This window comes from Bos indicus x Bos taurus, chromosome 3 (assembly GCF_003369695.1).
Source record: "Bos indicus x Bos taurus breed Angus x Brahman F1 hybrid chromosome 3, Bos_hybrid_MaternalHap_v2.0, whole genome shotgun sequence".
Classification (NCBI taxonomy): domain Eukaryota; kingdom Metazoa; phylum Chordata; class Mammalia; order Artiodactyla; family Bovidae; genus Bos; species Bos indicus x Bos taurus.
This window is the reverse complement of record NC_040078.1, coordinates 66,988,521-67,011,787: the sequence shown is the minus strand read 5'-3', so window position 1 is coordinate 67,011,787 and position 23,267 is coordinate 66,988,521. Positions and strand designations below refer to the sequence as shown.

General features: G+C 37.6%; 1 protein-coding gene and 1 non-coding gene across 3 annotated transcripts in view; both read left to right on the top strand.

Annotated features, from left to right (window-relative positions):
- Positions 1-23,267, top strand: part of MIGA1 (mitoguardin 1) — a 79,560-nt gene that overhangs the window by 19,330 nt on the left and 36,963 nt on the right. For both annotated transcript variants that reach the window (XM_027536836.1, XM_027536837.1), the window contains exons 4-7: positions 2,329-2,465; positions 4,890-5,016; positions 7,624-7,757; positions 8,490-8,613. In XM_027536836.1, the coding sequence (XP_027392637.1) occupies positions 2,329-2,465; positions 4,890-5,016; positions 7,624-7,757; positions 8,490-8,613 (522 nt within the window). The remainder of the gene's footprint in view (positions 1-2,328; positions 2,466-4,889; positions 5,017-7,623; positions 7,758-8,489; positions 8,614-23,267) is intronic.
- On the top strand, positions 15,579-15,685 carry LOC113890567. Its single transcript, XR_003510531.1, has one exon. It is a non-coding gene; the product is annotated as a U6 spliceosomal RNA (small nuclear RNA).

Here is a 23,267-nt window from a genome sequence, read left to right as displayed (position 1 = left end):
AAAAGATGCTTGCTCTTTGGATGAAAAGCTATGACCAACCTAGACCACATATTAAAAAACAGAGACGTTACTTTGCCAGCAAAAGTCCATCTAGTCAAAGCTATGGTTTTTCCAATAGTCATGTATGGATGTGAGAGTTGGACTACAAAGAAAGCTGAGCGCCGAAGAATTGATGCTTTCGAACTGTGATGTTGGAGAAGACTCTTGAGAGTCCCTTGGATTGCAAGGAGATCCAACCAGTCCATCCTAAAGGAAATCAGTCCTGAATACTCATTGGAAGGACTGATGCTGAAGCTGAAACTCCAATACTTTGGCCACCTGATTCGAAGAACTGACTTATTTGAAAACATGTGGATGCTGGGAAAGATTGAAGGTTGGAGGAGAAGAGGATGACAGAGGATGAGATGGTTGGATGGCATCACTGACTTGATGGACATGAGTTTGAGCAAGCTCTGGGAGTTGGTGATGGATGGGGAATCGTAGCCTGCTGCAGTTCCGGGGTCGTAAAGAGCTAGACATGACTGAGTGACTGAATTGACTGAACTGAATATATAACTCACAGTTAATACAGATCCATATTAGACATCTTAGATAATACAGATAAGCATCAATAAAAAATGAAAATTGCTTGAAATTCTGCTACCCGGAAATAACTACTGATAATATTTTGGCATATATATAGTCATTTATATTTGCATTTAAATATATTGAGACATAAAATTTTTATTATATACAAATAAATGATTTATATACTTTAAGTAAAATCCATACCTCTTGTAGCCTTTTAATATTTAATATTATGGGGGCTTCCCTGGTAGTCCAGTGGTTAAGAATCTGCCTGCCAATGCAGAGGACATAGGTTTGATCCCCAGTCTGGAAAGGTTCCACAAGCTGTGGACCAACTAAGCTCAGCAAGTTTTGACCACATGTGCCCAGAAGTCCATGCTCTCCAAAAGAGAAGCCACCGCAGTGAGAAACCTGTGCACTGCAACTAGAGAAAGCCTGTGCGAAGCAACGAAGACCCAGAGCAGCCAAAAATCAATCAATCAATCTTAAAAATATATATAATATTATGTAAGAATGTTTTTAAATGTCAATAGATGTATCTCTATGCTATCATTTTTAAATATATACTTAGTGTACAAATGTGCTTTGCTTTTTTAACCAGTTCCCTATTATTCTTTAGGTTATTTTTCTTGCTTCGCATATACTTATCTGATTATTTTCTAAGTTTATACAGTTCTAGAAGTAGAATTGCTGGCCTTTAAAAAAATCTGTGTTTTTTTTTTTAAAGATACGGTGCTGCTGCTGCTGCTAAGTCACGTCAGTCATGTCTGACTCTGTGCGAAGATATGGTACATATTATCAAATTGTATCAATTGAAATAATTTCTTGAGCATGCTGGATTTATTCTTTAAATTTTAAATTATTTTTTATTTGTTAATTTATCGTATGCTCTTGTGATTTGTTGGTGTAGCAAATAATGAAAGACTGTTTTGCGCCAAGTGTTGTTAACATTTTACAACAATAATGATGCCTTTCAGGTCAGTCCCTGTGTTGGGAAGAACCGCTGGAGAAGGGACTGGCAACCCACTCCAGTATTCTTGCCTGAAATATCCCATGGATGGAGGAGCCTGGCAGGCTTCAGTTCATGAAGTTGCGAAGAGTCGGACATGACTGAGCGATAAACCCACACTTACTGAGGTTTTTATTAGATCTTAGGTGCAGTGTGAACATGCTGTATATTCACTGTGTTAAAATAACCTTTATAACAATCCTATGAATTAGGACTATAATCCTATTGAGATATGGAAAAGTTAAGTGACTTGCTCAAGTTCATATAACTAGTAAGTGCCAGGATTTGATTTGAGAAGTTTAACTGCTGTATTAAGATAAACTAAGACACAGCATCTGCCTAAGATGAATGGATAGATGATTAGGGGAGACAGATGTATAAAAGACTAAGATAATGTGATATGGATAAAGTTTTGATATAATTCAGGAAAGAATATAAGAAGTGCTTATATTTTGTTAAATTTATAATTTGAAGGTTCATAGTTGCCAATATTTTTATACTGATTGTACAGTAGGCCATTCAGATACCACCTTAATTAATTAAATGCGTGTTTTAATCTTCATTTCAGAAGCAGTGTTAAAAATGTTATTTAGAGATATAGATTTTAATAATGTTATGAGATATTTAATAATTTACACACTGAGGGGAATTGTATTTTAAAATGAGCCCTCTGAATGAATATATAAACTTTGAAATTTTATCTGAAATTTATCATAGGGGTTATTAGTACTTTTAATATGTTTGTTTGGTAGGTTCAAGTTGTTCCAGTAGCAGACAGAATTTGACATTATCTTTAAGTTCTGCCAAAGACAAAGGATCTCAGTCTTGTAACTATGTTAATGGAGGACTCTTCAGTAAATACTCGGGTTCTGCACAGAGTTTAGCCTCTGTAAGTAAACAATTTATTAATTTTTTCTTTTAATTTTAATTATATATCTATCATTATATATTGATTTAAATGTCATACAATTAGATAGCTTTTAGTATGGAGAGATGGAGAAGGGACAATGGCACCCCACTCCAGTACTCTTGCTTGGAAAATCCCATGGACGGAGGATCCTGTTAGGCTGCAATCCATGGGGTCGCTGGGAGTCGGATACGACTTCACTTTCACTTTCACTTTTCACTTTCATGCATTGGAGAAGGAAATGGCAACCCACTCCAGTGTTCTTGCCTGGAGAATCCCAGGGACGGGGGAGCCTGGTGGGCTGCTGTCTACGGGGTCCCACAGAGTCGGACACAACTGAAGTGACTTAGCATAGCATAGCATTAGCATGGAGAGAACCTTAAGAAATCTGGTTGATCCTGTTCCTTCAGACAAGTAAAATTACCTTTTTGTGAAATATTCAGCTAGCTCGGTTCCAGGTTTTTTTGAGTCAGGTAATGTGATCCTGTGGGGTCCTGTGAGGATGGTGTTGGTATGGAAGTGTTGCTTCAAAGCTAGGTATTCTACAAAAAGCTAAAAGATGCAGCCAAACGTGGTGTAGGTTACAAAAACTGCTTGATGAACCTGCTTATGTAGCAGTATTTGGCTTGCTGAAGCCAAGTATGGAGTCTTTACCTCTTCCTTTATACCATTAACATAGTATTGATTGACAGGTGAAGAGTAAAGTTAATGTTTATTCAAATATAATATAGTTTAAAAGTTACTTTACATAACAGGTAGGATATGCACTTGCTACTAAATAATGTACATGAAAAATGTGCTCCTAATCTTCTCAATTCCCCTCCTTAGAGATGAACACTGACAGTTTCTTATGTGTATTCCAGGGAGAATATGCCTCTAACATCATGATTATTCATTTAAAAAACAGTTTAATAGAATACTATAATCTGTTCATACCTTGCTTCTGTATTTTATTGGAACAGATAGCTGCTCCTTTCTTAAATGCCTAAAAATATATCACATTTTAAAGGCTCTTCTGCTGTGCTGTGCTGTGTTGTACTTAGTCACTCAGTGATGTCTGACTCTTTGCGGCCCCTTGGACTGTAGCCCACCAGGTTCCTCTGTCCGTGGGAGGAACATTTAGATCAAAGACGTGCCCTTTCAATTCCTCTGGGAAACTGAGTAGGATAATGAAGTATATGCCCTTTCTATAATCTGGACCTCCTCTGTGTCAGAGAGGTACCTCTCTTTTAAATTTTCTGAACTGAAAATTGAAGCTGTTCTTGACTAGAGAAAAGGAGTTTTATGATAACAGTATAAATAATTAGTCTTTAGAATCACTTTGCTATCCATGCCTTCGCTGACCTACTTACTTACTCCGCTGTTAGGACTGTGAACCCAGATTTCTGCCTCTTAATGAGTGCCTGAGTGAGAGTCATAACAACAGGAGTAGAAAAGGAGGGGACAGGGTCCACAAGACTTGATAACTAGATATGAGAGGTGTGGGAAGAGAAGTTAAAGATGACTTCTTGTTACCTAGTTTGAGAAGTTATGGAGATAAAAGTAATTTTACTGAACTTGGGAGGAGTTTTTGTTTTGGGAAGATGGAAAGCTCTTTTTTCGTATTATCAGTTTGAGATGCCAGCAGGAGAGCCACGTGGAGTCATAAAATAGGCAGGTGGAAATGTGAGCTTAGATTTCTCAAAAGAGGGCAGAACTGGAGTTCAAGATTTGGGAGTCTTTGCAAAGAAGTGACAAATGATTGGCTCAGCAGACCTTGCTAGAGAAGTAAAGATGATAGAGGCTTTTCGATTTTCATTATTACAGCAGATAATCAGCATTGTAATAAGTTCTGAAAGGAAAGTAAGCTAGTTACCTCAAATCAAAGTAGGTGTGGGTAAAATTTATAAGTAAATACTTAAATGACAGTAAACTATAAAAATAGCTGCTTGATTTTTGATGGAAATAAATTCCCTGGTGGCTCAGTGGTAAAGACTCTGCCTACAGTGCAGGAGATGCAGAGATGTCGGTTTGATCCCTGAGTTGGGAAGATCCCCTGGAGAGGGAAATGGCAACCCACTCCAGTATCCTTGCCTGAAAAATCCCATGGACAGAGGAGCCTGGCGGGCTACAGTCTTTGGAGTCAGAAAAGAGGTGGATGTGACTGAGCGACTAAACAACAACAACTGGTTTATGTTCAAAATATTGTTCAACATGTATAATTTTGAGCAAATAAGCGTTCAGAGTACGTAGGGTCTTATGAATTCTAAGTTTGATTGAGTATAATCAGATTTATCTCTTCAGGTAGAAATCTCATGGGTTGTTCTACCAGGATTAGGATTTATGTAAATAATTTATAAATATAAAAGAACACAAAATACTGTTACAAAAGAGATTTTGAAGTAACTTCTGTCCATCCAATTTTAGGTCCAGAGTGTCAATTCTTGTCATAGCTGTGCTTGTGGCAATTCTAATTCCTGGGACAAAGCAGATGAAGATGATATTAAACTTGTTAATATTCCTGTGACGACTCCTGAGAACTTATATTTGATGGGTAGGAATAACATAATAATGGTTTAAGATACTGTACTCACATGTAATGTGAAAATGAAGAATGATGAATTGTTCTAAGGGAAGCAGCTGTAATTCTAAAATGTTCTCATATCTGTTGACTCCAGTCTACATAACATAACATGTTGTATTAGTTTTCTGAGGCTGCTATAGAAACTACCACAAATTTGGGGGCTTAAAATGATAGAAATATACTCTTTTGGAGTTCTGGAGGCCTGAAGTCTGAAATCATTATCATGGACTGAACTCAAGGTGTCGTTTGGGCCATGTTCCCTCTGGAGTCTTGGAGGATAATTCAATCGGTACCTCTTGCAGCTTCTGATGCCACTTTAGGCTTGTGGCCACATGACTCTAACCCTTGCCTTCTTCTTCATCGTGTGTTTCAGATCTCTGTCTGCCTCTCTGTTATGAGGATGGTTGTGATTGGATCTAGAGCCTATCAGATAATATAGGGTAATCTCCCCATGTTAAGATTCTTAATCACACCCACAAAGATTATCTTATATGGTAACATTTACAAGTTCCATGTACTAGGAACCATCTTTGGGTGGTCATTATTCAGTCTGTTACACTCACCTAACCTCATCTGTTGACTTCTATCTAATGAATCAATCAAAATGCACTGAAAGTAGCCTTTTATCTAGCTATCATTTGTATTCTTCCTATATCTAGGAAGGATTTTACATAGAAAGGGGCCTCTGTTTACAGCTAGAACATAAGAATGTCTACAAAGTTTCACAGGAACCCAGAAAGAGGACCAGAGCCCTTAATACTGAATCAGACTCAAATACTTTTTCAAATCCTTGCCTGTGTTCCTCTGTGCTCTATTTCAGGCTATATTCCTTTTAAGGGAAATGCATGCTAACTAAAAAATAAAACCAGAAAAGTCTTGTGGTCCTAGCCAGTGAGCAGTAAGGGGGTGATGAGTTGGCAGAAGGACTGTGTGCCTTCCTCACACTCTAGAATCAATCATTAAAGATGCTGCTGTGGTACACTGGGTACTCCTGCCCTTGGCGAAGGATGTAAGAGTAGTTCTTCTGCTACCTTTTCCAAAGTTTCCAAGAATTAAGCTCACTGTGCTTCTAGATTTAACTGTGCCTAGTAAACCTACTTTGGCCACTTCACAGGACTATAGAGAGAGTTGAAGAGAAATAGAGCAAAGCTTAGAGAAGCTGTAGGGAGTCTCAGTGTCATAGAATTAGGATTGGTAGGAAATACTGTTTCAATTCTATTACAGAATTGCTGATATGTGACAGTTGGACTGTGTTCTGCAGTGAGGTGAAACACAGAACTTCCTGAGAGGCACCTTTTCTCTTTGGGCATCTCTGGCATTAAATAATTCTTCCTTCTATTTAGCCAAAATAATTGGAGGGGCAGAGAGAGGATGGAGTGAGAAAAGGATGAAGGAATGAGAACTACATAGATTAGAAAAGTTAAGTCTTTTAAGTGTATACATTTTTTTAGAAGGAAGATCCAGGCAATGATTCTTTGCTACAGAAAATGAAACAAAGGAAAAACCTACATTTCATTCACAGAACATTTTATTTGTTTAGAGTAGTAGATTCTCTAGATAACAGAAGAAATGATTTTTGAGGACAGGTGTTCTGTAAACTTCTGGAGAAGGGAATGGCAACCCACTCCAGTATTCTTGCCAGGAGAATCCTTATGGACAGAGGAACCTGGCAAGCTGCAGTCCATGGGGTCGAAAGAGTCAGACACGACTGAGTGATTAACACACATTCTCTTAACTACCGTATCTTAAAAACATCTTGAGAATGACTTGGCCAGATTCTTAAGCAGCTTTTAAAGATCTTTTACTTTTATATGTCTAGAGAAATTGAGCGTTTGAAATATTTTGGTTTTGTTTGAGGTACATAATTATTTTGGTAAGCTTTTTTTTTTTGAAAAAATTTGAAGAAAAAGAGGCACATAATCACTTATTTTTTCCACAAAAGCTTTCTGTAAGCAGGGATATGAAATTCCTACTTGGACTGTAACCTTTTATGGGTTCTTCTTGTTTATTTTTAACTCTGGTCCAGCACTTTATCCATCCAAGTCAGCAAGTTGGTATCATAGTGGATTAAGACACCTTTTGGTGGAAAAAAGATAGAAAAGACATTATTCTAGACTTCTGTGCTATTATTTTTCTTCTTAGCTTTGCTTTCTTCTTCTGAAAGCCTCTTATAAACCTTATAGTTTCTTCTCAACCTGTTTTTCTATTTGCCTATCAGTTTTTAACTTAGAGGGATATTTTGAAAGATAGTTCTGTGACTATAAAAATTAGCTATTATTGTTGGGACTTTGATGAATTTATGATATTGTTTTGGAAAAATTCCAATTACTGTATGCATTTGACTTACTAGTTTTTAGAAAGGAAAAACACATCGGTCATTTCTCCCTGATTGTTGGTTGACTGGAACTGTAGACCTGGAATATATTAGGATATTAAGATTCTACTAAGAAGGACTTCTGGTGGTTAAGACTCTACACTCCACTGCAGGGGGTGTGAGTTTGTTCCCTGGTCGGGGAATTAAGATCCCAAAAGCCGCCATGCCAAAAAAAATAAAATTGTTCTGTTCTTAATTTTTAGGTATGGAATTGTTTGAAGAGGCATTGCGTCGATGGGAACAAGCTCTAACCTTTCGAAATAGACAGGCTGAAGATGAAGCCTGTGGTTCCATTAAATTGGGTGCAGGAGATGCTATTGCAGAAGAAAGTGTAGATGTAAGGGTGACTTATTTGGGAGTGGTCTTCATAATATTGGAAAAATTTAACTATTTTTAATGTTGATTCAGTGTCCTTGATTTCTGTGGCATTTAACAGAACTTTTTATGTTTTTCTCCTTTGGGATTTGTGTAGGGATATTTCTCACTGGGCTCTTCCTGTTCAGTTAGCTGTTAAATCTCAAATTTGCAATTCATCATTTCATGATTTTCCAAGAATATATAGAATTAAGCAGATATGATTTCTGAAGGAATTTTTTAACCTCTGCTTTGTGCTTTGGATTGAATTAAGTGCCATTATATTTATACAGTCATGTAGAGCTAGACTGTTATTTATTGATCATCATCTAGGCTAAAGTTGAGCATGCATCACAAGCCTCTGAAAGGCTTATTAAAACACAGACTTGGGGGCCCCACCTCCAGAGTTTCTAATTCACTTGTAATTTGTATTTCTAACAAGTTCCCAGGTAATACTGATGCTCCTGATTAGGGACCTTACATTGAGAACCCCTGATCTAGTCCAACTCAATTATACAGAGTAGGAAATGGAGGTGACTCCATGCGAGGCACAGCCAGAACCCCAGCCCCCTGACTTCTATCGCAGTATTCTCACCACCCAACCAGTAGTTTTTTAAATAACATTCCTCACTTTTCTTTCATTTAAAAGTGGAGAATATGTAGAATTTTAACATTAACATCTAATACTTGCTGTGTATGTGTTCTCTTCTTGTAGGATATTATTAGTACTGAATTCATCCATAAACTTGAATCTCTGTTGCAAAGAGCATATCGTCTCCAAGAGGAGTTCGAAGCTACCTTGGGGGCATCTGATCCTAATTCCCTTGTTAATGATACTGGTAAGGTGGTTATTTTATGTGTTTTTTATGGATTGTGTCATTTTATTCTTTTATATTCTTGAAATCATTCGCTACAGTGTGTTAATATGGTTACTACTTTTTAGAAAACAGCCAAGAGATAAACAGTTCTATCATATTTATTGGTTTTTCTCCTTTCAGTTTAACTTTGCAAGTGAACTTACTGATACAAATTCAAGCACTTACCACAGATAGGATTGTAACATTATTTTAAAATTACATTCCAAGTGAAAGAATCCCAGTTAAAGTGTTGGAGGGTGGAAAAAAATAATAATATGAGAGGGAGACACACTACCTCAGAAATGGTCCTGTAGCTCATGACTTACATTTAAAGTATTTTAAGTAATTCTATTTCTTGTCCCTGTTTCAGTTGCAGGCTACATTTTGGTGTAAGTAGTCAATACATACATTATCATATACCATTATGTTTGTTTCCTACTTTAAAGAGAAAAGAACTTTGAATAGACTTCTTAAGTGAAGTCTTCTAAGGAGGAATGATTAAAACTGCTTCTGGGAGTAGTCGTTAGGATTCTGGGCTTTCACTGTGATGGCCCAGGTTCAATCCCGGTCAAGGAACTAAAGGCTGCCCAGCGCAGCTAAAGAAAAAAAAAGAGAGAGAGAGACAGAGTGAGAAAAAAAAATTGCTTCCTTGACTTACTGTCTTAAAAAATTTTTCATTAGACTTGAGTGTTTTTTAATAGTTTCTCTGCTCTTGGCATAGGTATAAGATTTTTGACATATAGAGATTATTGGCCAGAAAAAAAATAGATAATATTCATGTCAACAAATAGAATTTGTCAAAGCTTTCTTTAGATATATATATAGGTATATATTTATACAGTTTCTTTTGTAACTTATTAGAATGGTATTTGTGACAATAAGTTGGAAAAAGAACAAAGAGAAGGATTTTTAAAAGAAGTCAGATGTAAAAGTGGGAATGGAACAACTAGAAAAGATAGCAAAGTGGATAAGCAGCAAAGAAAGCCACAGAGAAAAAGAAGTAGGAAAAATTTGTAAATATGAGGAAGGGGACCTGAGACTATTCATGTTTCATTTTAGGAAAGTTGTATTTGCCCTCTCTATTCTAATCTTCTGCTTGCAGTTTCTGTCTGACTTCATGATAAGGATCAGGTAGATGTGTTGTTGTCTACTTATTAGTCTCCTAATATGCATCTCAGATTTTGTTCTGTTTGGCATGCCCAGAGTTTCTTTTTTCTACTGATCATAGCAGTTGGTGGAATCCATCTCTCATTTCTTCAGGTTATCAGTTATAAAAGGTTTTCAGGCTACTGCTCAGGGGGTCTGTGTTGGGTTTACATTGCATCTGGCCAAGAAGACCTCTAGGCAGATGGTTTTATTTCTGGGGCTTCAAGTTGTTTCTGAGGAATTGCTGTTAATTTGGAACTCTAAATGGGTAGGATTTCTAGAGTGGGACCCATAATCCACCCATCCATTCAGTTAGCTTAGGTTTGTAATAAGTTCCTGACCCCACCCATGTCTTAACTTGAGCTGTCAATGACTATTTGGCTGGCTGGCTTTTCCTTTTCTCTGCAGCCTAACAGTGCCTTGGCCTGTTATTGCCCTGGAGACTCCAGTTGACATGATGCTGTTATATTTTGTTCCTTCTTGGGAATTATTTGAATATTTTGTTATTGCAAGTTTCCATTTTGGAACTTCTGGACTGAAAGAGCTGAATCTATGGCCAGAACTCCAGTAAGGGAGTACTTCTGTTATATCTGTTATTTGCTATTAATCAGGATTGCTCAGAAGTCATTTAACTATCCTCGTCCCCTAAATCCAAATTCATTTTTCACATTTGATATATATTAATGAGAGGCAATTTATTAATAGTCATAAATGAAGAGAGGTTGACAAATGCCTTCAGAGGCTCAGGGGTGAACTTTAACCAAGTATTGATCTGACTTCAGTGAGTACTTTATCATTTTGGAATTTGCTTTGTCTTATTTGATAAAAATTAATTTTTTTTTCTTGTTAAGAATTTGATAGATTTTCAAGGTTGGAAGTTTTTTTTTTTTTTTTTTTTAGCAGCATCATCTAATTCATCTCCTTTCCCCTGAACTTAATATCTAACAATTACCATTGTTTGCATGTCATGTTCTAGGCTCTCTGCTACGGCCCATGGTTCCTTTTCTGGGTCAGGCACAATTCGGAGTAAAAACCATCTCACTTAGTCCTCACAACAGCTTTTATGAGGTAATTATAGTTCTCATCCTCATTTTTCAGATGGGGAGAGAGGTACACAGGTATTAAGTCACTTCCCCAGAGTTACACAGCGACAAAGTGACAGAGCTTAGACTTGGCTCAGACAGCTGACTCTAGAGTCCAGAAGCCACCGTGCTGTATTGTCTCAGCACCTAGAAGACAGATGCGTTCTCTGGATTGGAAGACTGACTGTGAACTCTTTGTGGCATAGTTCTCTGTGAGAAATGTTGTTTGGAAGCTTGTAGTCCGGAATCTCCACAGCTGCTGAAGTAAGGAATCTTATTTCTGGTAGTGGTATCATTTGTTTTGTGTGGATCTTCCTTTCCTAGAAATTGATTTCTTCCTCCGTATCTACCTGGAAATCTGCAGTTAACTCATGTGTCTTTCCTCCTCTCTTAGGCTCTCAAGGCAGTCTAGAGAGATTTCACTCATTTAATAGAAAGAAGATTTAATCCAGGAACTAATGGAGTGAACTACTCTATTTAACTTGAGGGAATAGGGGGAGAGGGCCCAACTGTGCCAACTGGATTTAGTGTTATTACTTTAATAAGTTACTCTAATGGATTACCTTTTGGCCCTCATCTGTATAATGACTAAAAATACAGATTGTAGATTCAGACTGATGGAGTCCAAATTCTAGATTCACCATTTATTATTTATGTGATTATATAACTTGCCTAAGCCTCAGCTTCTTCATCTGAAAAATGGGTATATCTTACTTAACAAAATAATTATGAGAATTAAATTATATAACAAATATAAAGTCCAGGGAACAGGGTAGCAATATTTATTGGCTTGGAGTTTAGAACTTCCCTAACACACAGAGGAAGATGATTTTTGCCTCTAGGATAATTGGGCTATGGTTTTTTAGGACCTGATTGAGTCTCTATTGGCTAATTTCAAGGTATTCTCTAAAATTTCTGGTCTGGTGATACCTTTTCCATGTTTTCCAGTGATGCTGTTATTTTCTTCCTGTCTTTTTTTTTTTTTTTTGGTTGCACCATGTGGCTTGATTGAATCCATACCCTTGGCAGTTCAGGTGGGGAGTTCCAACCACTGGACTGCCATGGATCCTATCCTTTTTAACGGGCCTTTAGAAAGGAGAAGTAGATCCTTATGCTCTGTCATACTGAACAAGAAATTCTGAACATTATAATTACAGAGCCTAAGGACTGTATTAGTTTTGGGGTTTTTTTGTTTTGCTCTTAAGTTTATTTATTTGTTTTTGGCCGCTCTGGGTCTTTGGTGCTGCACGTGGGCTTCTCTAGCTGCCATGAATGGGGGCTGCTTTCTCGTTGTGGTGCGCAGGCCTCTCACTGTGGTGGCTTCCCTCGTGGAACATGGGCTCTAGGGCGTGGGGCCCGTAGTTACGGCTCACAGGGTTAGTTGCCCTGTGGCTGTGGAATCTTCCCGGACAGGGATGGAACCCATGTTTCCCTGTACTGGCAGGCGAGTTCTTAACCCCTGGACTACCAGGGAAGTCCCTACATTAACTAACATTGCTAATGTTGAGCTAATGGTAAGCTGAAACTTAAGTTCTTTGTTGTTATTGTTAGCTGTGTTATTTTTAAGTCACTTCTTCCCTCATTTGTTTCTGTGTAGTTGTTTCTTTGGACCCAAGCTTTTAGATGTTATGTTTATTTTTCCTATTCAGTACTAAATTGTCCTTTCTCAAGTCATCATCCTGAATTAAGATAGATTTAGATTTGACATCCCTCTCAGCTTTCTATCACTTTCTCGTTTGTTCAGTTTGGTCTTCTTGGTCATCAAGGCTCTCATTGAAACCATTAACAAAACATGTTTAAAGGAAGACTTGTTTCCCTTTATTTACAACTTTTGACACAAAATGAGTGGAATTTCCATGCCAAGAAATTCTCCAGTTCTCTGTGGACACCAGTTGGGGTGTCCTGCAATTCCCTTCAGTCAAACACTCAAATACCCAGTGTTAGTGCAGACTCCACAGGTTAAGGGCTTATCTCACAAGAGTGCGCCCCACTCACATGCCAGTTGCAGCACCAAACCTCTCGTGCTTCTGACCAGTGTTTTTTCTATAAATCACAGGTTCCCACCAATCCCTCCTTAGGCTTGATAGTTTACTTAGGCTTGATAGTTTACTATTGATAGGATGGTGCACAGAATTTTGAGAAGCACTTTACTTTCTAGTACTCATTTATTATGAAAGATATAATTAAGCAACAGTCAAGTGGAATAGATGCATAGGGCAAGGTATGGGTAATGGGTGTAGAACTTTCATACCCTCTCCAGACACAGCACTCTCCTTGCACCTGGATATGTTCACCAACCTGGAGCTCTCTAAACTCTATCGTGTTCTTACGGAGGTTCCATTATATAGGCACAGCTAATTAAGTCATCAGCTATTGGTGATTAACTTAATTCTCAGCCTTTCTCCCTTTAAGGGTCAGGGTTGGAGTTGAAAGTTCCAATTTTTTTTCTTTTTAATTTATTATTATTGGCTGTGCTGGGTCTTCATTGCTACATGGGCTTCTCTCTAGTTGTGGTGAATGGGGGCTACTCTCTGGCTGTGATGTGTAGGCTTCTCATTGGGGTGGCTTCTCTTATGGAGTGTGGGCTCTAACATACGCAGGCTTCAGTAGTTGCAGCTCCCAGGCTTGAGAGCACAGGGTTAATAGTTGTGACGCATAGGCTTAGTTGCCCCACAGCATATGAGATCTTCCCAGATCAGGGGTCGAACCCATGTGTCCTGCATTGGCAGGCCTGTTCTTTACCACTGAGCTACCAGGGAAACCCCAGAAGTTCTAGATTTCTAATCACAGGGTTTATTCCCTTGGTAAACATCCCCCATCCTCCAGGAGTCACCTCATGAGCATAATCTTTGGTTATAGTTGAAAAGGACTTATGAAAAGCACCCCTCTCACCATCACTCAGGAAATTCCAAGAGTTTTAGAAGTTTTACTGTCACACTTTTTTCATGTTGATCATAAAGAGATCTTAGGATACTTTAATATATATCATGCCAAAATATATGTATATTTATCTAAACTGGTAATTTAAGAAAATATAAATTTTTTTTTGAAAAAGAGGCAGATAACAATTCACGGTTTTGGGCAATATTGTCAATGCTGAGATTTTTTGCAGATAGGTATTTGCCATCAAGTATTCATGGCTGGTTTTATACTCACTTGCAAATAAATAAATCATTTTAGTTTTCAAAGGCACATATGTCAGATTTTATTGATACAAGAGCCTCAGCAAAACTTACTTCACTAATTTGAGAATTCAGAATATACACAGGGACTCTACTTAATTTCACATTCTCTTGTACTGCTTATAGTGAGTAGTTTTCCATGTTAACATTGTGCACGAGTTTAGAGGACACTTTAAATCCTCCCCAGCATGATCCTTTTAGTATGTTTAAAACTGTCTTAGCATTTTTCTTTTTAGATAGCAGTGTGTTTGTTGAGAGTAAATTGTATCTTCCCATTTCAGCAGATCCAAAAAACTTTTGTCAGTATTTTGAGTTAGTTTAGGTAAGTGAAGGGCTTTCCCGGTGGCTCAGCAGAAAAGAATCTTACCTGCAATGCAAGAGACTCAGGTTCCATCCTTAGGTTGGGAAGATACCCTGGAGGAGGAAATGGCAACCCACTCTAGTGTTCTTGCCTGGGAAATCCCATGGACAGAGGATCTTGGCAGTCCATGGGGTCACAAAGCATCATATACACCTGAGTGACTGAGCACACACAAGTTAAGTGAAGCTAATAAATCTAAGATTTAAATTTTAGAGTTAAAAAAAATGTATAGTACAATTCTAACACTGGATTGTGTTGAAATCTTGAAATAGTTACAAGACTATGTATTTACTAAAATTCATTGAATTGTACACTTAAAATGGAGAAGTTTTATGGTTTGTAAATTACACTTCAATAAAACTATTTAAAATACAGTATGATTCTGTTAACTAACTTTAAGTGATTTTTTGTGTGTGTGAATTTGAAACAATACAAAATAGCACTTTATACTACAAATTTTAAGTAGTACAAATGTCAAGCAATTTATGAATCTCTTAGTTTCCAAGCTGATGGACCTAGTGAATTACAAACCATGTTTACTCTAGGTGGTACCACTTCAGCTGGTAACAGGAATAGAGTATCATATGTCAGTATCTAGAGAACCATACTGTTGTTTACATGCATGGGAACTTCTACAAATGGTTTTGATGATTATTGTGCTGTTATTTTTACTTTTAGTCTTAAGTTTTTATATTCTGTAATATTGTCATTCCAAGTGGTCATCAAATGTGGTAAAGAAGCTCAAATAACTGCTGACGATCTTGCTGTTAATTTAGTACAAAGCATCCTGGAAGTATTGGAACTAATGCCAAGAAAATAAAGGAGCAGAATTGAACGAGGAGCCCTTTTATTTAAAAAAATGAAAAACCTCTGGGAACTTGGCTTTAAAATCTCAAGCAGTCTAGGGCACCCCTAAGCCAAGCTATCATCTGTGTTAAAATAGAAAATTATTTTTGATGTTTGGGAAGGAACTGATAGTGATACAAAAAACTTTACTACAAATACTTTGTGTTTTTAAAGCATTCTTAACAACATTCTTTAGTATATGTGCTGCTCACTTTGGCAGCCCACTCCAGTACTCTTGCCTGGAAAATTCCATGGACTGAGGAGCCTGGTAGGCTACAGTTCATGGGGTCGCAAAGAGTCGGACACGACTTTTGTGTGTGTGTGTGTGTCAGACACTTTCACTTTCTTTTCACACTAAAATTGGAACAATACAGAGAAGATTAGCATTGCCCCTGCTCAAGGATGACACACAAATTTGTGAAGCGTTCTGTATTTTTAATAGTCAAATTAATGAAAAGAAAACAACAGTAGCTAATAAACTAATAAAAACTATTTGCTTAGTTGCTCAGTTGTATCGGACTCTTTGTGGCCTCATGATCTGTAGCCCGCCAGCCTCCTGTGTCCATGGAATTTTCCAGGCAAGAATGCGGTTGCCATTTCCTACTCTAGGGGATCTTCCCGACCCAGGGATTGAACCCACGTCTCTTGGATCTCCTGCACTGGTAGGCAGATTCTTTACCACTACACCAACTAGGAAGCAATAAAAGCTATAAAAGCACCCTCCCCCCAAAAAATATGCCCCGAAACAAACTACATTTCCCAGACTCCCTTGTCCTTAGGAATCTTAGTTCGGGTTTCACAAATGAGATAGATTCTTATGAGATTTGGAAAGCAAGAAGAGGCAGTGACCATCTTTCTACAAATTCTGTTTCTGATGATTGAGAGTATTGTGGTTTTCCTGATAAGTATGCTATTTTATAGTAGAAAAAATTGGAGGAAATAAACCTTCACAGATTAAAAAAACCAGACCTTATTATAGTCACTTATTATGCTTTGAAACTATGCTTGGGAAAAGACATACAGCACAGTAGTTGTAAGGCACATTAGTATCCATTTACATTTATTCTTACAGGAACGTAGCTTTGAATTAGGCAGTGTTTGAATTATGTTTTAAGGCATGAATTCCTTATATAAAATGTAACTACCTGGTATTCTCTAATTCATCTTTTGTCATATTCTGGACTGATACTTCCTTAACTGTTATGAATTAGTGAATCATTATTGGATATAGTTCTGTATTTGCTCTTACACGTCAGAAGTTTACTCCTGGCCTAAGCAGTCATTGTTTCTTCTGTTCTTCTGATTATTAAATAAAATGAAGATTTTAGTTCTCTAATTAAAAAAAAAAGTTTTCCTTCTTCACTTAGGAGAGACTGTTTAACGTTAAACGACAGGTGTTGAAATCACTAGAGGGCAGCACATTTTATCTGCGAGTGGCACACCTATGACGCATAAATGCCATTCTGGGTTGTTCATAGCACTGGGAGTTAAATTTAGGTCACCACTCACTCTCTTTCTGGCATGTTCCGTATACACCTGCTACTGTAACTCATAGTGAGACAGAGCCAGGAGGTTATGCACAGAGACTTGAAATAACATTAGTGTACGTTTCCATTTGAGTGTGAGTTCTAGCTAACATCACATAGTTAACATTTATTTGCAATTTTTCTTTTTCAGATAATCGTTAAATTATAATTGTTAAACTATTATTTTGTTATTGTAATTTTTGAAGGCTCACCCAAAAAACTCCAGTATGTTTTCAGTTGTAGACAGTATAGCGTAGTAGTTCAGGACATGGGCTTTGGAGTTAAACAAACATGGATTCAAATCCCGGCTCTCCCACTCTTACTAGCTGTGAAACCTAAGCAGGCCTTGACCTTTCTTAGATTCATCTCCTTCATCTGTAAGCTGGAGGAATGCATTAGGATCAGCTTCATAGAACTGTGAAGATTAATTGAGATAACATGCATGTTGTATTTAGCACTAGTACATGGTAAACACTTGCTGTGCTTTCATATATATTTTCACATTTTTATGAGGCCTGTTCTAAGATTGTTAAAAAAATGCGTGGTTCATCCCCATAGAGTCCACCTAATGATCTCCCACTCATATCAGTCTGTTCTCTCAAGTGGCGAACTGTATTGCGTCCTTATCATTTCTTTGACGTTCTTTTAGTTTGAAGCATGTAAAATTTCCAGTATTTGATCCTATTTGCCCTATGAAACAAGCAATAAGATGAAATGCCATTGACTTATCACCCCTTATGTATTCTTGTCCAGTTTATACATTTGACTCTTTCTTAGCTTGTTAGAAGATCAATCTTAGTAGAAGATTAATCTTAAAATATGAATTTTGTGTCCTGGTTATTCCTGTAATTATTGCACTTTTGAGGTTCAGTCATGTTGGTGTAGCAGAAACAAACTCATTTCTAATGCTTGGGACTTTACACGTGGGATCTTTTCAAAATATATGTTCCTTCTGTTACTGATGGAAATTTTGTTTCTGTGTAATTAGTTCTCTGCATAAATCTTTCTTGAATAGGCTTTTATTTTTAAAAATTCATGGTTACTGGTAGGTGATATCACATGTCCATAACTTTTTTTACATGATATTATTCAGGTATATTGCAGGAAGGATTTATTTATTTCTGGAAATTAATTTGACTTTTTCTCATAATAATAACATACATTTCATTTCCTGAAACAAAGTATTTAGCCCATGTTCAAAGTTATTTATTTGGGAAGGTAAAAAAGATGCCCCTTATAAATCTTTTTCTTTGTGTTAGAAAATTGCCATCTGAAGGACAAATATTTTGTCGAAGTATTTATTCTAGATATAGCTAAGATTACTGATTTTCCTTAATTCTTGATCTTGCCATATGCAAAGGAGGAAAGCAAGAAGTGATAATGAATATACTCCTTGCCAGCACATCCAGTTATCTAGTTCAGTTCAGTTTAGTTCAGTCGCTCAGTCGTGTCCGACTCTGCGACCCCATGAATCACAGCACACCAGTCCTCTCTGTCCATCACCAGCTCCCGGAGTTCACTCAGACTCACAGCCATCGAGTCAGTGATGCCATCCAGCCGTCTCATCCTCTATCGTCCCCTTCTCCTCCTGCCCCCAATCCCTCCCAGCATCAGAGTCTTTTCCAATGAGTCAGCTCTTTGCATGAGATGGCCAAAGTACTGGAGTTTCAGCTTTAGCATCATTCCTTCCAAAGAAATCCCAGGGCTGATCTCCTTCAGAATGGACTGGTTGGATCTCCTTGCCGTCCAAGGGACTCTCAAGAGTCTTCTCCAACGCCACAGTTTAAAAGCATCAATTCTTCGGCGCTCAGCCTTCTTCACAGTCCAACTCTCACATCCATACATGACCACAGGAAAAACCATAGCCTTGACTAGACGGACCTTTGTTGGCAAAGTAATGTCTCTGCTTTTGAATATGCTATCTAGGTTGGTCATAACTTTCCTTCCAAAGAGTAAGTGTCTTTTAATTTCATGGCTGCAGTCACCATCTGCAGTGATTTTGGAGCCCAAAAAAATAAAGTCTGGCACTGTTTCCACTGTTCCCCCTTCTATTTCCCATGAAGTGATGGGACCAGATGCCATGATCTTAGTTTTCTGAATGTTGAGCTTTAAGCCAACTTTTTCACTCTCCTCTTTCACTTTCATCAAGAGGCTTTTCAGTTCCTCTTCACTTTCTGCCATAAGGATGGTGTCATCTACATATCTGTCAATTCTACCTCCATAATATAGCTGTCATTTGTTCTCCTTTCTCTGCACCCTCATTATATTTTGCTTGGATTTAAGAATCCTCCAATAGGGTTCCTGCCTCCCATCTCTCCCCCCAGGAAATCTGTACCTTGTTTCTGAAGTTATCTTCTTGATGCAAAACTCTCATCTTGTCACTCCCAGGTTCTTAGATCACTTTTCTGATTCTCTTTGTTTTACTGTTTCCCATATATTCCAGCCAGACTATATCTTCCAAAACTGAAATTCTTCTCTAAGATTGTAGTTTTATAATCAACTCCAGGTTTTTATTAAATTTACCATATATTTCTTTTTCTTTTTTTCTTTTTTACTGATCCTCTTCCTTTGCATAATTAAACATGCTGTGAATCATTTTTTTCCGCCTATTGTGGAATTGGTTAGAAGCTGATTTTTTAAAATGTATATTATTACTCCGTTTTTTGTTTTAAACATTTGGATAAATAGTGGCCTCAGTACCATTCATTGAATGATGTGTTCTATTCTTACTGATTTGAAATACACCCTCTCATATGTAAAGTTGTTTTATATGTGTGTCTTCTCTGGACTCTCTTGTTTTGTTCTGTTTATCTGTTTCCGCATTGGTTTCTAGTATCTTAATTACTATAGCTTTATGAAGTTTTATAGTGAGTCTGGATACCTGGTAGGGTGAGTTAATTCACTGCTTTTTTAGGACTGCTTTGGCTATTCTTAAGCCCTTTGCTTTTCCCTGTGAAGTTTAGGACAGCTTGTCAAGCTTCATGAAAACGCCTCTTGAGATTTTGGTTATGTTAGGTCAACTTCATAAGGTGACCTAGTATTATGAAAAATTTACATCTTCATTACATTAACGTTTCCATCTACAAACATAATATGGCTCTTTATTTACTTAAATCTTGTATGTCTTTCATAATTTTTTATGGTTTCTCCTTACAGGTCTTATATATCTTTATTCCTAGGTCTCTGATAGTTTTGTTGTCATTGTATATGGTACTTTTTCTGAATTTATTTTCTAATTTTTTATTACTGGTATCCAAAATATTGTTGATATTTACATTTGAGTATTATCAGCATCAACAATATTTTGGATACCAGTAATAAAAAATTAGAAAATAAATTCAGAAAAAGTACCATGTACAATGACAACAAAACTATAAGAGACCTAGGAATAAAGATATATAAGACCTGTATGGAGAAACCATAAAAAATTATGAAAGACATACAAGATTTAAGTAAATAAAGAGCCATATTATGTTTGTAGATGGAAACGTTAATGTAATGAAGATGTAAATTTTTCATAATACTAGGTCACCTTATGAAGTTGACCTAACATAACCAAAATCTCAAGAGGCGTTTTCATGAAGCTTGACAAGCTGTCCTAAACTTCACAGGGAAAAGCAAAGGGCTTAAGAATAGCCAAAGCAGTTCTTAAAAAGCAGTGAAAAAGCTATGGTTTTTCCTGTGGTCATGTATGGATGTGAGAGTTGGACTGTGAAGAAGGCTGAGCGCCGAAGAATTGATGCTTTTGAACTGTGGTGTTGGAGAAGACTTTTGAGAGTCCCTTGGACTGCAAGGAGATCCAACCAGTCCATTCTGAAGGAGATCAGCCCTGGGATTTCTTTGGAAGGAATGATGCTAAAGCTGAAACTCCAGTACTTTGGCCACCTCACGTGAAGAGTTGACTCATTGGAAAAGACTCTGATGCTGGGAGGGATTGGGGGCAGGAGGAGAAGGGGACGACAGAGGATGAGATGACTGGATGGCATCATTGACTCGATGGCCGTGAGTCTCAGTGAACTCTGGGAGTTGGTGATGGACAGGGAGGCCTGGCGTGCTGCTATTCATGGGGTTGCAAAGAGTCAGACACGACTGAGCGACTGATCTGATCTGATCTGATCTGATTATCAGCAACCCTTGTTAACTCATATTAATTGCACCACTAGTAATTTGTCATAGGTTCTTTTGGAATTTTTATCTAGACCGCATATCTGCAAATGATAGCCTGTTTATTTTCCTTCTTTTTAACTCTTCTGCTTTTTTTCCAACCTTTGTGTGTTCCTTTCTTTCTTCCAGACTTCCCCCGTCCCACCCACACCGCCCCCCGCCCCCCGACCTTACTGCTCTGGACAGATTCTTAGAGTCTTTTTGCCTCTGAAGAGCTGTTTACAAAGGAAGACTGTGAGTTAGCTGGCCTGCTACACAGAATCAAAGACTGTGCCTCTATTGCTGTAGCCTCCCAGTTAGGTACAAGAGCATTTACGTAGGGACTTGTGAAGACTGCTAAGGTGAATTACAGCTTAAAAGTCAACTTGCAACTATTCATTTAATTGTTTATTATATGCTTTATGTGTGATGACATGCAGATGAAATAAGGACTAACGTGCCTGTTTTCAGGTTATTTGTGGTCTGATTGGCAGTTAGAAAGCAATATCATATAAATTAGTATAAACCTCAGTGAGCTATTTTGTAAAACACAGAGCTTAAGCTCCTTCTACAAAGCAGAAGACCCTTCTTTTATCTTTCCCACCTCCATTCTTTCCCATACTTCCCAACTGAAGTGCCCTCAGCCTGCTTAAGAGCCTAAGATAAGAACTTAAAAGTAAACAGATCTGGTTTGGGACATGTGGTTATCGTTGGTTATCTGCTGCTGTTTTTACTGAATATCTCTGAAATTTATTTGGAGACTCATATATCATGAGAATCTACAGTACTGTCTTCTGCATGATTATACTTTTCTCCTTTCAATTCAGTTCAGTTCAATCTCTCAGTCGTGTCTGACTCTGCGACCCCATGGAGTGCAGCATGCCAGGTCTCCCTGTCCATCACCAACTCCCAGAGTCTACTCAAACTCATGTCCATTGAGTCAGTGATGCCATCCAACCATCTCATCCTCTGTGGTCCCCTTCTCCTCCTACCTTCAGTCTTTCCCAGCATCAGGGTCTTTTCCAATGAGTTAGTTCTTTGCATCAGGTGGCCAAAGTGTTGCAGTTTCAGCTTCAGCATCAGTCCTTCCAGTATTTTGTAAGTTTTGTGACATGGTTGTAGGGACTTGCCTGGCAGTCCAGTGGTTAGGACGTTGCACTTACACAGCAGTGTACCCACGTTCCATCTCTGGTTGGGAAGCAAAATGCACCGTGTGGCCAAAAAAAACAAGTGGCTGAAAATGAGTAGTAGATTCACAAATGTTTATTTCAGTATTTTGATTCAAAATATTATACACACCTATGCTATGTATAGTTTTTGTACATATCAAATATTGTATAATGAAAGTATATATATCTATTGCATTAAACAGAAATTTATGTTATTTGAATTATTTTGGAAAAAAAGTTAGACTTTAGTTGATCACAACAACTAATGAGAGATTGGTAGACTATGGGATTAAAACCTGACACCAAGGAATGCTTTATGTTTTAGGAGACTTTTCTTATCTTCATATCATGCAGAGTGTACACCAATACATGGTTTGGTAGTTTGTTTCTGTAACAGTGCATTGAGGAAGTAAGGCTATTTTTTACTCACTTTGGTTAGACTATTAGGGCAGGACCAAAATGCTGAATTTAATACGAGTGTAAAAATAAACCTGATTAATGACAGATGAAGCTTGTTTACAGTTTCTTGGGCACATTATTTAGTTGATATGTTTTACAGCAAACATAATTTAAGGAATCTCTATTTTAGATCTCTTCTAAAATTAATTGGGCTTTATAGTTTGCTTACATTTCTCTCTTTTTTAAATTGAAGTATAGCTGATTTACAGTATTGTGTTAATAACTGCTATACAGCAAATTCTTCCCAGGTAGTGCTAACGGTAAAGAACCTGCCTGCCAACGCAGGGGACGCAATAGAAACGGGTTCGATCCCTGGGACAGGAAGATTCCCTGGAGAAGGAAATGGCAACCCACTCTAACATTCTTGTCTGGGAAATCCTATGGACAGAGGAGCCTGGTGGCTCTAGTCCATGGAGTCACAAAAAGTTGGAGACGATTGAAGCAAATAAGCAAAGATACAGCTAATTATCTCAATTATACATATATATACACATATATACACATATATACATATATATACACAAATATACATATATATACACATATATATAACATACACATTCTTTTTCACTATGGTTTATCACAGAATATCGAATATAGTTCCCTGTGATCTAAGTAGGACCTTGTTTATCCATTCTATGTATACTAGTTTGCGTCTGCTAATCCCGAACTCCGGAGAAGGCAATGGCACCCCATTCCAGTACTCTTGCCTGGAAAATCCC